The sequence below is a fragment of the Carassius auratus genome, chromosome 30, assembly GCF_003368295.1.
Source record: "Carassius auratus strain Wakin chromosome 30, ASM336829v1, whole genome shotgun sequence".
Classification (NCBI taxonomy): Eukaryota; Metazoa; Chordata; class Actinopteri; order Cypriniformes; family Cyprinidae; genus Carassius; species Carassius auratus.
This window is the reverse complement of record NC_039272.1, coordinates 22,743,659-22,758,272: the sequence shown is the minus strand read 5'-3', so window position 1 is coordinate 22,758,272 and position 14,614 is coordinate 22,743,659. Positions and strand designations below refer to the sequence as shown.

Sequence of the window (14,614 nt, the reverse complement as noted above, 5' to 3'; positions counted from 1 at the left end):
GATTCTATACAATTTGTATTTATTCTGCATTGTCTTTGAATGAACTACGATTTTGAAATGGAAAAATAAGGACTACAATTTTGAAATCGTTATAACGTTGCTGACCCGGATATTTAGATAAACACACCAGTAAAAGTCCCTTTTACTGAAATCCGCAACAGTCCGTATGATGATAAAAATAAAAATACAGATAACCTCTGGTATAAGAAAATTGAACAACGCAATTCATATTTGACTTATTCAATTTGGAATGAATGGACTGAACCCCTGTACTTCATTGTACTCTTTTTGTACGTAACGTTACGCAGTGACGTAACTAACTCGTTCCCCTGCACGTGAGCATAAGGAAAAATAAAAGTTGGGTCACTCAAGAGCTGTGAATATCATATAAATCGAAATGGCAACTCCAGATGCGTTCAAAGTAGGTTGAGCCCATTGATTTGTTGTAGAGAACTGATTATATAGATCAGTGGTTGACCGTTTTACACACTCCGAATTTCAGAATGCCCTGGTGCACATAAACTTTGACTTGAAACATGATGATTTGGCGTTTTAGGTTGGCTCTTTAAAGGGCAAAGTGACGCTGATCACCGGCGCGAGCTCAGGGATCGGAGCGGGCGCCGCGGTGCTGTTCTCCAGACTGGGCGCGCAGCTGGCGCTCAACGGACGCGATGTGGACAACCTCAGCAGAGTCGCCAAAGAGTGCGAAGCCTGTGGGGCAGTTAAAGTACAACTCACTGGAATCTCTCCAGACTCTTAAATATTCACATATAATATATGATTCGCATATAAATGCTCCTCTCCCTATGATCCTGTTCAATGTGTTTAGCCCTTATTAGTGCCAGGAGACTTAACAGATGAGGACACTGTCAAGAGGACAGTGGAAGAGGTCATCACTCACTTTGGGAAGCTGGATGTCCTCATCAACAGTGCAGGAATCCTCGCCATGGGCAGTATAGAGACAACAGACATGGCCCAATATGACAAGGTCATGTCTGTCAATGTCAGGTAAAATATGATTTAATTTATGGCATGTGCACTGCATTCAATAAATCAGGGGTTTTCAATCATTTAGATGCGGCACACCCCCAAATATGCTCATCCTGACTCCTATCCCACAACATGTAAACATTTATGTAGTTTCTTATTAATTATCTATAAATATGAAATATAAAGTTTATATTACAAATATTTTTGTAAAGTTACATTATTAAATGTTTTCCTACTTATTGTAGTACTGAACTGTTAAATGTATTATTTATTTACTTATTTTAATAAAATCTTTATTTCCTTATTTTATTTTATTTATTTTTTCCCTAAACTTTTTCGTGGATGCTATAGCATGCCCTTGCGCCCCGCTGGGTGCAGTAGATAATTTAAAGATGTGGGTATTGAACTTTATAAGAACAGGTAAACAACATTTGACTCATTTTCTTCCCTTTTAGATCAGTATATCATCTCACTCATCTCTGTGTGCCTCATCTCATCAAAACGAAAGGCTCGATTGTGAATGTGTCCAGTGTGAATGGCCAACGATCAGTAAGTTTGTTAAGTTTAAACATCAGCACCTAATGAACCATGAAATATATGAATCTAAAATAATTGCTCATTGTTTTATCCTTGTGGGCCCTGATTGGTCGTCTTATTTTCTATCCATTATAGTTTCCTGGTGTACTTGCCTACTGCATGTCCAAATCAGCCATCGACCAGTTCACACGCTGTGTTGCTCTTGGTAGGGTATCTCCATATTTCTATTGAATCTCTAATGTTATTTACAGGAGACCAGAGCTATTTGTCTTGAGCCAATAGTTTTTTTCTATCAAATGAATGTGGATTTTGTTTCCAAGGGTATTTGTTTTATAAACTTCAATTTGGAGTTTCCCATTCAATACTATAAACTATTACCATACACATATTATATTAATTACAATATTTCTTGGCCAAATCAATGGTTTGGCATGTTTCCTTTCACATGTTTGCTGTTTCATTTGTTTCAAACAGGTTTCCAGGCTGTTTAATTGCAGATTCCATTGTAATTCCAACTCACCCTATAATGTGTGACAGCGTTCTCTGAGAGCATTAATGAAAGAAATGATGAATAGATTCATAGCTGATTTCGTGTCCATTCACAGAACTTGACTTTCAATAATAAACTTGGCCTGAAAAATACACCAAAGTACAAAGTGTAACAACTAGTCTAGTTGATGCAAAGGGCTTGGGTATTACTACTCTACAAACAAGTGTTTTCTCATCTCATCTTACTTGTAGAGTTGGCATCAAAGCAAGTACGTGTCAACTCAGTTTGGTAAGACTCATTCTGTTGTTTTACATTTTACGACCTATAGAATTGTTACATTGAGGTAATTCAAATGCTTTGTCTTAACAGCCCAGGAGTAATTATAACAGAAGTTCACAAGCGTGCAGGACTGGATGAGGACCAGTATGCTCAGGTGATGAGTTAAGATCAAATGCTTTATCTAATTTGACTGTAATGCATGCTTCTAAATAACACGTCCTGTATTTTGTGCTTTGCTCCAGTTCCTTGAGAAATGCAAGGTGACTCATGCTCTCGGCAGACCAGGGGAAGTAGATGAAGTAGCTCACGCTATCGCCTTCCTGGCATCTGATGCAGCAACATTTATAACAGGAGTCAATCTTCCAGTGGACGGAGGTCGACATGCTATGTGTCCACGGTAATGCTTTGCCGCCATGATACAGCTCTGTCATAGCGGTGTGTCATAAAAGCAAATAAATAAACTAAGTTGGAATCGATCTGAATGTTGAAATCCTTAATGTAAACGCATGTTGATTTGATGTGATGTTTTATTCTTTCATAGCATAATGATCATCTGCAATTATTTATTAGTGAGTCAGCAATTTTCTCCGAATTCTGGCATGTTGACACAGATGGAAACATTTATTACAGACCAAGAGTTGCACAGTAGTGTTCAAATACAGTTGTCTTCAAATGAGGAAGTTATACATTAGCATTCAAACATGGAAATATGGTCTGATCAGATATACTTAAAAAATATAATTTAATCTTTACAAAAGATATGAAAGCCAAATGATGCCACAGCAGCATTCAAAATTAACTTAGTACAATTCCCTTAACCTGCAATATGAAAAATGACATTAAACCTGACTTAACAGACTGTACATTTATCGACCAATCAGCGAACACTTCATTTAGTTCTTGTAATTTAGTGTATTAATTTACAGCAGTGGTTCTCAACCTTTTTCATTATGTATTTTTGGTCTTTATAAATTTACTTAAAAATGTAATGAGTTAGTTTCACGTTGTAAAAATTATTATTTTAGTTTTTGTAGAATTTTAATTAAGATAATCTCATTATAACTACATTTAAATTATTTTAACACATAAAAACCAATCAAACCAAGACCGATAACTATAAAGTTAGCCATAATGATAATTATACCAGTGTCCACACCAGCGTACAATAATATTGTTTATTATAAACACGTGCTGCAGTTCTGTCATTGACTGCTTTAGATGCTCATGCTCTTTAAAACGGAATGGATTCTGATTGGCTGTCGATGTTTTTATCTTCTATGTTCTAATGTGCTGTCATTGTTACGGTAGAGGTGTGGACTCCTTTATTGTTGACATGTAGAATGATGTTTGAATCTATATCTTTTCTCATTATTGTAATAATTATGGTCCTTGCAGTGAACAGGCCTTTACTGGGGCCCATTAGTGGACCCTGACCTCCTGGCTGAGAACCACTTTTATACAGAACTGTGTCTTCAAGACAAATTGTGTCTACGTCATGTATATTAATAGAAATGATTTAGACGTTAACATGAATTTATAGTCCTTCAAGCAAACTGCCTTCGTTGGCATTATCAAAACTGTTTTTTCCATGGATCTGCTTCAGGTGTTTACGGAGAACTGGTTTATGCGCAAACACCATGTCGCAGTAATTACACCGGTGTGGTTTGTCCCCACTGTGAAGGTTCAGGTGGTCTAGAAGCGAACACTTCTGAGTAAACGTCTTTCCACATATCTTACACTGGAAGGGTTTGATCCCAGCGTGGACACGCATGTGCCGGTGTAGGTTTCCTTTCTGGGTAAATGTTTTTCCACACATGAGGCACATAAACAGCTTGTGCATCTTCAGATGGTTGGCGTAGTTCTCCAGCTGACGGAACACGCGAGCACATTTAGGGCACTGGTGGTACCACTGCATACCCTTATCAGCATTCCTTGAGCATCCCCAAAGATTCCCTTTCCCGGAGCCGCTGGGTCCAGGCGGGGACAGGGAATATTCAGCTGTGGGGTTGGTGGCGATTTCTGCAGGTCGGGTTTCCACTGTGGAGTTTATCAGGGAGTGCTGTGGCTCCGGTGAGCGTAGTGTTGGCGAGCGACTCTGGAAGTTATCAGGCATTCGCTCGTCTATGGACTCTACTTTAACAATGCTAATGGGACTCTCCTCTCCTCTGCTGTTGCTCTGAGAGTTTCTAAACACAGGCGGAGACTTGGGCTGTATGATCACATCATCATCGTCATCATCATCATCAAAGTCATCTTCTCCATCATTGTCCTCCTCTTCATCACATATTGTCTCCACAGCTGGCTGGCTACGCTGTGCGTTGAAGTCCGATGGCTGTCGGGATGATGCACACTCGTCTTTGACCTCATGTGGTTTTATGAATTTATTTAGAGCTTCGGTGCACTGCTCTACAATGTGACCCATCTGGAGGAAACTAGCCACTGTTAAATAGTGTACTAATTCCAGCTCTGGAAACTCCAGTGTCCCAGTGTAGCAGGACAGAAGAAGCCTCTGTCCAACTTCTGCATCCTGCTGTGTAGATATCTGTACTTCATGTGAGTCCTGAAGGACAAACTGGTCTCTAAGGAAAGGGGAGCCAGCTGCAAAGACCACTTTGTGTCCAGGGACTTCCAAGTCATTGATGCGGACTACAACATCACAGAAACGTCTGTCTCGACGAAGAACATCCATCTTTTGAAGCATGGAGTCCCCGAAGGTGGGAAAGTTGAACTGCAGTATCACCCCGTCCTGAGCCATGGTGCACTATTAAATACACACAACATAACAGGTTTAAACTTAGGCATATATTAAATAGGTTACACTATCTGTAATTATATCTAGTTTCCAAACGCATGTGTTTAGCTAAAGGGTTTAAAAGACACATAATTATAATGATATTTAGATGTAGATGATGGTCTATATTTACTGATGGAACAAATGTATTAAGTGTGCACGATGGTGTTAGTAAAGGCCTGGTAACTGTACAGAGCTAAACCAGAAACACTGGATGGACGACTGTAAAGAATGGAGAAAAAGACACATCGTCACAGGAGTGAGGTGAATATAAGTGTTAATTTCAAATGTGAGTACCTGCAGCAATTTGCTTTATTTTCTGTCTGGGTGTTTTGTTGTCCTGGGATGAGCTCACAGCGCCTGTGTGTTGAGTGTGTGGCTGGAGACGGAAAAGGATTAGCCGACTTTCCCGATTGGTCGGTGAAATTTAAAGGGGCAGGACACAAATACAGGCGGCTAATTGTGAAAACCCTTCAATTCAAACTGTATTCTTAACGTCAGAAAGAAAGATTTATTCACAGTTAGACCATACAATAAAAAAGGTAATTCAGCATATGCATTTTTTTATCATTTAATATTGCAATAGTACATTTTGTTGTTAGTAATAGTAGTATTGGTAGGAGTATGATTATACATTTTATTTAGATTTTTTATGTTTCCGTACAGTTAACAATGTTTTTTTTTTTTTAATTTTTTTTGGAAACTACTTGAATGGCCTACTATTGCTTTAGTAGTAGTAGTATTTTTTTTGTTATTGTAGCATTTCTTGATGTTTAGAGAAGGCATTCAAGGTTTCATGTTACGACAGTCTTTGGAAACCACTTGTATATTACAATAGTAAAATAGTATATTATCATTATTAGAATTTGTAATATTCCAAAATATATGAATAAAATTAAAAACCCAGCATGAATGGAATGTTGACTGTCACAAGTGATCTGAATCCCTGAAAGACAAAATTGCACTCCAGATAATAATAACATAAATAATAATCATAATAATAATTGTAACATTTTAATATAAGTAATATATAAATATAATATGTCAATTATTATTATTTCTAGAGTGCAACTAAGACTGTCAACGTGTTTTTTTGTGGAACTCACGTCGCGTGAATATGAAAAAACACGATGATGATAAAGATGATAAAGTACTTTGCCTACGTCTTGCCACAAGGAGGCAGTGTTGTACAAAGGAAGCGAATAATGACATTTTATTTTTAAGTTATATTGATCATTATCTGTTAAGTCAATTACACATTATACATTACATACACTACAGTGCAGCAGTATTTTATTATATAGTATTCGATTTCTACTGAATGGAAGTATCACGATATTGAATACACTGTAGCAGCTGAAGTCAGAAACCCTCTTCATTTGCCAAAGGCAGTGCTAGACACCATTTCACTTTTGTTGTCAGTAATATAGCCCAAAAGGCAGCAGCTTGTAATGGCATTTGTTACAATAATAATGCTTGTGGTTCACAAACAATGGTAAGGCAGAACAAATCTACTGGCCTTTCATAAGTCACTTATTATGGAGAACAGAAACCAAACAAGAGTCTGTGGCCAGTCAGTCTAAAGTTTATTCTTCATTATATTTCAGTTTGTTTACTCATCTGTGCAATGGTTTAGATACGATAATGCACAGGGTGCTAAAGCTGAGCTGGGACTCTCAGCATTACACACCTTTATTAGTCAGATGTGCACTCCATCATCAAAAAGAAATGTGAATTATGAATGCCCCATATTGAAAACTAGACAACTAATTGTCTATAGATATGGTTAGTAGATAAAATTATACATATAAAAATTATGAATTCAGACATTACATTCAGTATTTTGGATGTAGTATAGTGTTTCATTCAGCACTGAGAATATATATAATTTTTTAGAGAATATAATAAAAGTTTAAGTGGCTCCTGTGGCTCAGTGGTAGAGCATTGTGTTAGCAGCACAAAAGGTTGTGGGTTCAATTCCTAGAGAACACACATACAAATAAGAAAAAAAAGATGTATAGCATAAATGCTCTGTAAGTTGCTTTGGATAAAGCATCTGCATAAATGTAAGTGCTTAAATAGTTTTATACCTGGCAGTTTTATCAGAACAAACCAAAGTAAAGGCTCTTGTTTACAAGGATCGTTATGGGCTGGGACTGTAGTGGTTGTTTCACCCAGAAAACCTCACAAAAGCAAGACATCTGACACTACAGAGGATTGGTGTCAGGGCTTTTTCGCTCATCATTCTCAGAGTGAGGCTGTCTTGATTTCATCCTTTGGCTCAGTTTCTCACACTGACCAGACAGGTTCAAATCCCCATCCACAGCTACATATCATTTATCTACCACCGTCCCTAAAACTAGTAGGCCTACTTTATTCAGGAAATCAGCTAGTATCGCATGGATTCAGTTTCACTGGGTGACTTTCGGTCTGTGCTACTCTTAAATGACCCGCTTTATTGCGACTCACCTAAAGAAAGTGAAGAAGAAAAAATATCAGTGAAAAGAAATGCAAGACATTCAAATAATTGGGAGAATGTGAAGATGTATAGTCTTATAGTCATATATGAAGAAAAAGAGGTGTTAGAAAAAAAATCAAGACCGCTGACACGTCACTACGTTGCAATATCTGACATGTTTATTCATTTTTTGGCGAAATGATGAACAGATCACTGAGAATAGTCTTGTGATAATTGTACCCACTGATAAAGCACAAGAATATATGTGTCTCTTGTGAGGCACTCTCACTTTTTTCGTTCTTCAATCTGTTCAACTTCACTGGATTCATCCACCACCTTTCCATTTACCATGGTCTGGGTGACCACCTTCACAATCTTCCTGGTTCTCACTTCAGGTTCTTCTACAAAAGGCAGAAAGAAAATTATATTTGAACATATTATCACCCAGGAAAAATATGTCGATTTCAGATTAGCAGAGAGCTTAGTCACAATTGTAATCAACCATAAAGCAAGAGTGTCAGTAATTTTAAATAATTAAATATTTATTATATATATATATATATATATATATATATATATATATATATATATATATATATATATGTATATATAATCACAAAACTGTAAATATGTAATATACAATATATCAAACCATTGTTTTGCTCAACAAAGTTATTAGTAAAAATGTAACTATTGTATAAACACATATAACATAAAAACTTGCCTCAACTGAATGTTTTAGGTTCAAATCCTCTTTGTGACATATTGCATGGTGACACTTTTCTAAATGTTGTGTTATTGTGTTTGCTTATTTAAAAACAGTGACAAAAATCTGATTATATTGTGATTTTAGTTTTATAATCGTTTCAGTAACAAAATATTCCAGTTTGTTCTAATGTTCAAAAGCAAAATACAGAAATACTGCTCAAGCATTTTATTCAAATAAACCCAATTCTTCCATATTAGTATCAACATTATACAATATATATATATATATATATATATATATATATATATATATATATATATATATATATATATATATATATATATATATAATATAACAAAAAAAAAACTGAATACATCTTTAGTTTCATAGTCTTAGAACTATCCATTCAGAACAGACTTACTTTTAGGAGAGGGTGTCTCTTTTATCCTGAAAAACATATATACATATATCAGTATTATCTGGGTATACTTGAGGAACTGTGTCAAAAGAAAACAGCATATTTCAGCTCTGAGAAACCTCTCTGGGTTCTTACACTTCCTCTCCCTCCAGCAACCTCCGGTAGGTGGCGATCTCCAGCTCCAGATTCTGTTTGATACGAAGTAACTGCTCGTAATCGGTTTTGATTCGTTGCATGTCCAGGCGCAGCTGTGAGAGTTCATCCTCCATCTGTGTGAGCGAGCCCTGAAGATGCTCGATCTCATAAGTGTACTTCTGATTCGTCTCTCCAAGGTTCCCCTCCAGAACACCAACCTGAGGCGAGCCATAACATTTTCACAATACAAAGTTGAAATACAGTATGTAAGACTTAAACCCATTATTAGCGATGAGCACCATCAAGAATAAACTTCCTTGTATAATGTCTGATCTATAACCAGTATGTGTGAACTACTAGCTGAACAACCTGCTGAAAGCTCTTTATCACCTGTCCAGGCCATGAGGACGCAATGTGTTTTTAGACTGTCATCACATGTAATACAGAGTGATTTTTTTTTATATGGGAGTAAACATATATGGTTGTTGTTTGCATGAGGATCAACAGCAGATGGAGGGGACTGTGGTTTCCTGTGCTGAAGAGGCAACCTTGACACGTTCTCTGGATATTTGTTGACAAACTATGGGCTACATTATTGCAGATATAATTAAAAAACAAAGTCCAAAAAAAGGTCGAAAGAAAAAAAAACTGCAAGAATATGAAGCCTCATGACATATTCATTGACCTTTAACCACAGGATAGAGGATTTGACGGTTTGAAGTATGTTTATCCAGACAGATTTACAGATGAGTAATTTAGCATACGCAATTCATTGTAGGAAGGGTGGGAAGATGTGTTTTTTCCATTCCCTCCTCACATCCAGCAATTCAGTCTTTCCCACTCTACAGGAAATTTGGAAGAGGAGTTTTCTCCTTTTCCAGGGCCAAGTCACTGATGATATTTCATATTTTTATTTAATTGTATTTTTTATTGTAGTTTTTATTTGGCTAAATTTGATATTACTACTGCATAAAGACTTCTGTAAAGAGTTAATGTCAGATACAGTTACACTGTCAACCTAATAAATAAATAATAATAAATAACTATTTTCCAGATAATATTTTAATAATTTGGTTTATCAATTATTAGGTCAAGTCAATTGTTTAATTTATTCAACATAAATAGTATTGACAAAAATATTTTTTTGTCAATAAAAAAATATAATGTGTACATGAGGTTCATTATATTTGGGGCTCCTCGGCATCATGACATTTTTAAATCCCCTGTCATACTTTATGAACATACACTGAACATACAGTAAAAGTGCAGTCAAGTTTTTGACAGATGTTTGTGAAAGATTTGTCCTTTTAAAAATATTAGCTTTTTTGACTTAATCTGTTCTGATGCAGTAAAAAAAAAAACAAGAAAGCATGTTCATGACCATCTAAACAACTGGAAAAGTTCAGGAAAACAAAGAAAGAAATTGGAAGACTTTCCTGGAACGTATGTGATGCAACAATCCATAATGTTCCAGTGTTCTGAAGCATACACGTGCATCTATATTAACTGGTTACTTCAGTTACTTCTTGATTTGTCTCAACAGAAGTAAAACTCATGCTTTTACCAACTGTAGTGGACATTTCACAGACAAACTGCAGCAATTTTAGGATAAGATGATAAATGTGACCTGTTTGCGCAGACTGTCCAGTTCCACCTCTAACGCCTGCAGGAAGCGGCGTCTTTCATTGAGTTCACCCTGAGCACATCGCAGAGCCTCGTTACTCTCCTTCACCTCCGACTGCACGGTCTCCAGCTGTCACATATACACACACCACACAGAACACATATTCATTGAAACGCACCTGTGTTTGCAGTGAAATCATCAGTCTATAAATAGCTATTTCTGGTGTGTGGAGTCTGTGTTGGGTTGTACACTGACCTTCTTCAGATACCACATCTCAGCATCCTCTTTATTCTTGCGTGCGATGCTCTCGTACTGCACCCTTAGCTCTGCCATGATGGCTCCGAGGTCTGGGCCCTGGGCCGCGTCCACCTCCACGTTCACTTGCTCGTTGGCTAGACGGGCCTTCAGTGTGTTCTTCTCCTTCATGGAGACAGATGAATAATTTACAGTCTCACCAGAGAGTATTTGGACATTTAAGCACTTAAAATGTGTGAATTGCATTAGATCACAAACTATCAAATTATACTAATTTTCTTAGAAATATGAACCAATTATGACATTTTCATAATATTTTTCAGACTAGTGGAAAGAAAAAATAATAATAAACTTTTTAGTGTTTATTTTATTGCACTTTATGTATTTGTGTCTGTTGATTTCAATTACAATACCCATCTTCAAAAGCCATTTTCTCAAAATGAGTTTTTTTTCCCTCTTGTACCGAACCAGACATTTAGACTTTAATACCAATACTTGAATATTTACTTACACTAAACTGTAAAGTTTTTTTTTCTTATCTATATTCTTACAGCTTTTACAGAGGGGTTTGTTCATACATTTAATTCCTAAAAACAAAATTTGGATTTTTTTTTCTGGCTGCTGAAAGTATTTTCTAATTTATATTAAATCTATTCTTTTTCTATTTATAATATTCATATTCACTTGTGTCTTGTTTTAAAAATAAATGCCACAAAATAATTATATTTTGTTATATAATACAATTATCTCTAAACATTTTTGATAATTTCTATATAATTACCTATTTGTGCTTTGCTCATTGTAAAGTGATGAATTTGTTTAGGGTTAAATGCTACATTTGAGTGGAGCCACACCTTTCTGACCAAACACTTCTTCACCTTTTCCATATGTTTGTAGACCTGGGTGTGTGTGTGTTAATGTGTGTAGTTTACACACTGATATCTACTCTGTATATCAATGTAAAGAAAACTGTTTGGTTAGGGTGGTTTTTCTGCAAAGTCTTGATATATATCTGAATGGCTACTGTGAGAAATAAGGCATTATCTTGCCCAAAACAAATCTATGTAAAAGTATAGTCTGATTAAAATAATTTCACTATATGTTTATCTGCTTATTACATGTTTTATATTGTTTAAAAAGAGGTTAGGTTTAGAGTAGGGTGGGGTTATGAGCTCAAATATATGTGTTTCTGCATAATAGTAAAATGTAACTACAAATATTTAGAATGTATTTATATACGGGATCCCCAAACCTGTGCATGTAAATACTTTTTAGTTGCCGTTAATATTTCCATATTGTGCATTACATTCAGCAAATAATTATGCAAAGATGTATGTGCAAACTTTACCCATGAATAGTAATGGCATCAAGCTGAATAATGACTATTATTTCCTAATAATTTAATATTCATAGTCGTGTTTAACCTCTTCATGGTTCTTCTTGAGGAAATAGAGCTCCTCTTTCAGACTGTCCAGGTCTCCTCGTAGGGTTGCGATGATCTGATCGTGATCAGATTTTGCTCGTCTCAGAGCATGACAGTCTCTCTCAACTGACTGGCAAAGAGTAGCTTCTGCCTCCCATCTGTTTAGGACCAAATAACAGAATAAACCAATTTCATGATCGATCTTTCTCTGGGATTATAGGAAGGAACAAAAAGAGCAAAACTCACTTGACCCTAAAGTCATCTGCTGCAAGCTTGGCATTGTCAATCTCCAGCATTATACGAGCATTCTCCAAAGTCTTTTTCCTCACCTAAAGAGCAGAAGTGTGAAGCTGGCTAATAAAGGATCTCATGCAAGGACATCATTGAACATTATTTCTGCTTTCTTGTCTATGAAGCGACTACAACCAAAGCAATAAACAGAGCTAGATCCTCAAACCTCTTGTCCAATGGCATGTGCTTGAGCCAGCAGTCCCTCGATGTCGTGACCCTTGGGTGCTCGCTCCTTCATCAACTCTTTAATCTTCAGCTCCAGGTCAGCGTTGGACTTCTCCAGAGAACGCACCTTTTCCAGATAGCTGGCGAGCCGGTCGTTTAGACCTTGCATGGTCTCCTTCTCACTGGCACCAGCTCCTAGACCATTCAGCGAATGGTTGCTTAGGATGTTTAAGCCATTTCCCAGAGAAGTGGAACGAGAAAGGGACAGAGTACTGCCTGAGGAAAGGGACACTGGGACTTTAGAGCGTCCCCAAAACCCAGTGTCACGCATAGACATGCTGGAGAAAGACGGCTGCCGTCCCAGAGAGTGGCTGTGCACAGAGAAGCTGGAGGTCATGGTGCTCGCTGAACTGTATGTGTACTGCTGGTGAAGGAATAATCATTACTTGTTAGTCTGAATGCAGCTTGTTCACTTATGCCATGTGAAAACCATGAAAACCCAGAATACCAATAACTCTCCTTTTGTTGACAGATAATTCATATTTAAGGAGCTATGTATTACTGTGTAATATTACACTGCAGTGAAATACCCTAAACTCATTGAATATAGCATACTGTTACCAAATATGAAAATGCTGCATTTTAATGACAAAACCATTTTTTGTCTTGGTGTCATTTTTTTTTATTTAGTTAGAAAGTACAAAGACTTTGTGAATAATAAATGTAATACTTACAAGGATTGTGTCCAAATGCAACACCTGAGTGTGGTTTCGTCCGGAGAAGAACTGGTGGCTTTTATTTGTTCTTGTTCAGGTGAGTCAGAGTATTTATGCTTGGACTCCTCCTGAACAGCTGTTGATTATGGAAGTCTATAGCCAGCCAATCACATCCCCCCACAGGTGAAAGGATATTTCCTGACTGAAACACAATGACATTTTCCCAAGGCACTATCCACAGATTACATTGCACATTTGTTTTTGTTTTTAAACTTTCAGTTACAAATTATGTGATGCTGGACTTTAATTTGATGAAACATTTGCTGAAAGAAATAATAAGACTTTAGGAAGCTGATACAATGAAATTCAAGATTGTCCATTGTTATTTTGACCAAAAATATTGTCTTTTATATTCCACATAAGAGAGGTTTGGAAACAACACGACAGTGAGTAAATGATGACAGAATTGTCATTTTTGGTGAACAATCTCTTTAAGATAAATAACAGTACTAACAATAACAAATTATAATAGATGTGACTTCATATCCACTATGGGACAGGGTGTACTGTAATAACCATAACCCCCTTTTTTTAACCTGGTGTAACCTGATTTGCTTTAGAGAAGGGGAACAGTCCATTTCTGTACACTGACACTATTCAGTGAGGGTACAATGACCTGTAAGGTGAGAACCATGCTTTACACGGAGACGGTCCTCCAAAGCCTCACTAGCCAGGAAGAGACCGAGAGAGAACAGAAAGGCTAAACCAATGAGAAATGTTTCTATTTGGGGAGGAAATAATCACCTAAAGTACATTAGTTAACACACGCTTTGAATGAAAATCTGAATGAATCCTTGAATTGAATTCATGTGTTTTCACTTAAGTTAAACTTTTCATGATGCTTGTAGGTTTAATGAATTCTTACCTTTACCATATATATATATATATATATATATATATATATATATATATATATATATATATATATATATATATATATATAACATTATACCTTGGGTGTATGCAAGTACCAGTACAGTTTATAATAAACTTAATCTACAAGATGCATATGTTTGATGTTAACAATGGTACTAGTCGACTGCCACATTCATGAACCATTATAGAAATCAAAGTACCACCATGACTCTTTCATATAATAGACAAAATAAAGGCGACTCCACATTCATAAATAACACTATTGTAATCTGAGTCAGCACCACCATGTGGGCACAACTGAAATTGCATGCTGATATTTTGCCAACCATGTGCATAAAACAAACTTTTAAGTTTGGGATAATTATTTTTGAAGATGTTAATAGTTTTAATCCAGATG

At 36.3% G+C, this 14,614-nt stretch overlaps 3 protein-coding genes across 4 annotated transcripts; 1 reads left to right on the top strand and 2 right to left on the bottom strand.

Annotated features, from left to right (window-relative positions):
* Positions 1-88: 88 nt before the first annotated feature.
* Positions 89-2,772, top strand: zgc:101858 (SDR_c11 domain-containing protein). Its single transcript, XM_026212243.1, has 8 exons — positions 89-421; positions 557-727; positions 830-1,008; positions 1,446-1,539; positions 1,663-1,732; positions 2,269-2,305; positions 2,387-2,450; positions 2,539-2,772. Exons 1-8 carry the CDS (start codon positions 398-400, stop codon positions 2,695-2,697), a joined length of 798 nt encoding a protein of 265 aa, XP_026068028.1. The 5' UTR covers positions 89-397; the 3' UTR covers positions 2,698-2,772.
* Positions 2,773-2,861: 89 nt separating this feature from the next.
* Positions 2,862-5,697, bottom strand: zbtb26 (zinc finger and BTB domain containing 26). The gene is made up of 2 exons (XM_026212242.1): positions 5,385-5,697; positions 2,862-5,057 (listed from the first exon to the last, which is right to left on the bottom strand). Exon 2 carries the CDS (start codon positions 5,049-5,051, stop codon positions 3,831-3,833), a length of 1,221 nt encoding a protein of 406 aa, XP_026068027.1. The 5' UTR covers positions 5,052-5,057; positions 5,385-5,697; the 3' UTR covers positions 2,862-3,830.
* A 2,005-nt stretch (positions 5,698-7,702) lies between these two features.
* Positions 7,703-13,425, bottom strand: krt1-c5 (keratin, type 1, gene c5). Of its 2 annotated transcripts, none has more exons than XM_026212240.1 (9): positions 13,300-13,425; positions 12,567-12,986; positions 12,356-12,438; positions 12,111-12,267; positions 10,687-10,851; positions 10,435-10,560; positions 8,808-9,025; positions 8,676-8,701; positions 7,703-7,946 (listed from the first exon to the last, which is right to left on the bottom strand). In XM_026212240.1, the coding sequence occupies exons 2-9, from the start codon at positions 12,960-12,962 to the stop codon at positions 7,831-7,833; spliced, it is 1,287 nt and encodes a 428-aa protein (XP_026068025.1). In that variant the 5' UTR covers positions 12,963-12,986; positions 13,300-13,425; the 3' UTR covers positions 7,703-7,830. The 2 variants fall into 2 exon arrangements, with proteins under 2 accessions (XP_026068025.1, XP_026068024.1); XM_026212239.1 differs by having other exon boundaries at positions 12,567-12,989; positions 13,300-13,423.
* Positions 13,426-14,614: the final 1,189 nt, after the last annotated feature.

What these genes read in the sequence shown, in the direction of transcription:
- zgc:101858 (XM_026212243.1), top strand. Translation starts at nt 398, where the DNA reads ATGGCAACTCCAGATGCGTTCAAA. An exon ending in CAACTCCAGATGCGTTCAAA is followed by an intron (nt 422 to 556) that starts GTAGGTTGAGCC and finishes TTGGCGTTTTAG; the next exon opens with GTTGGCTCTTTAAAGGGCAA. An exon ending in GTACGTGTCAACTCAGTTTG is followed by an intron (nt 2,306 to 2,386) that starts GTAAGACTCATT and finishes TTGTCTTAACAG; the next exon opens with CCCAGGAGTAATTATAACAG.
- zbtb26 (XM_026212242.1), bottom strand. Translation starts at nt 5,051, where the DNA reads ATGGCTCAGGACGGGGTGATACTGCAGTTCAACTTTCCCACCTTCGGG.
- krt1-c5 (XM_026212240.1), bottom strand. Translation starts at nt 12,962, where the DNA reads ATGACCTCCAGCTTCTCTGTGCACAGCCACTCTCTGGGACGGCAGCCG. An exon ending in GCAGATGACTTTAGGGTCAA is followed by an intron (nt 12,268 to 12,355) that starts GTGAGTTTTGCT and finishes GGTCCTAAACAG; the next exon opens with ATGGGAGGCAGAAGCTACTC. An exon ending in TTGCTGGAGGGAGAGGAAGT is followed by an intron (nt 8,702 to 8,807) that starts GTAAGAACCCAG and finishes TATGTTTTTCAG; the next exon opens with GATAAAAGAGACACCCTCTC.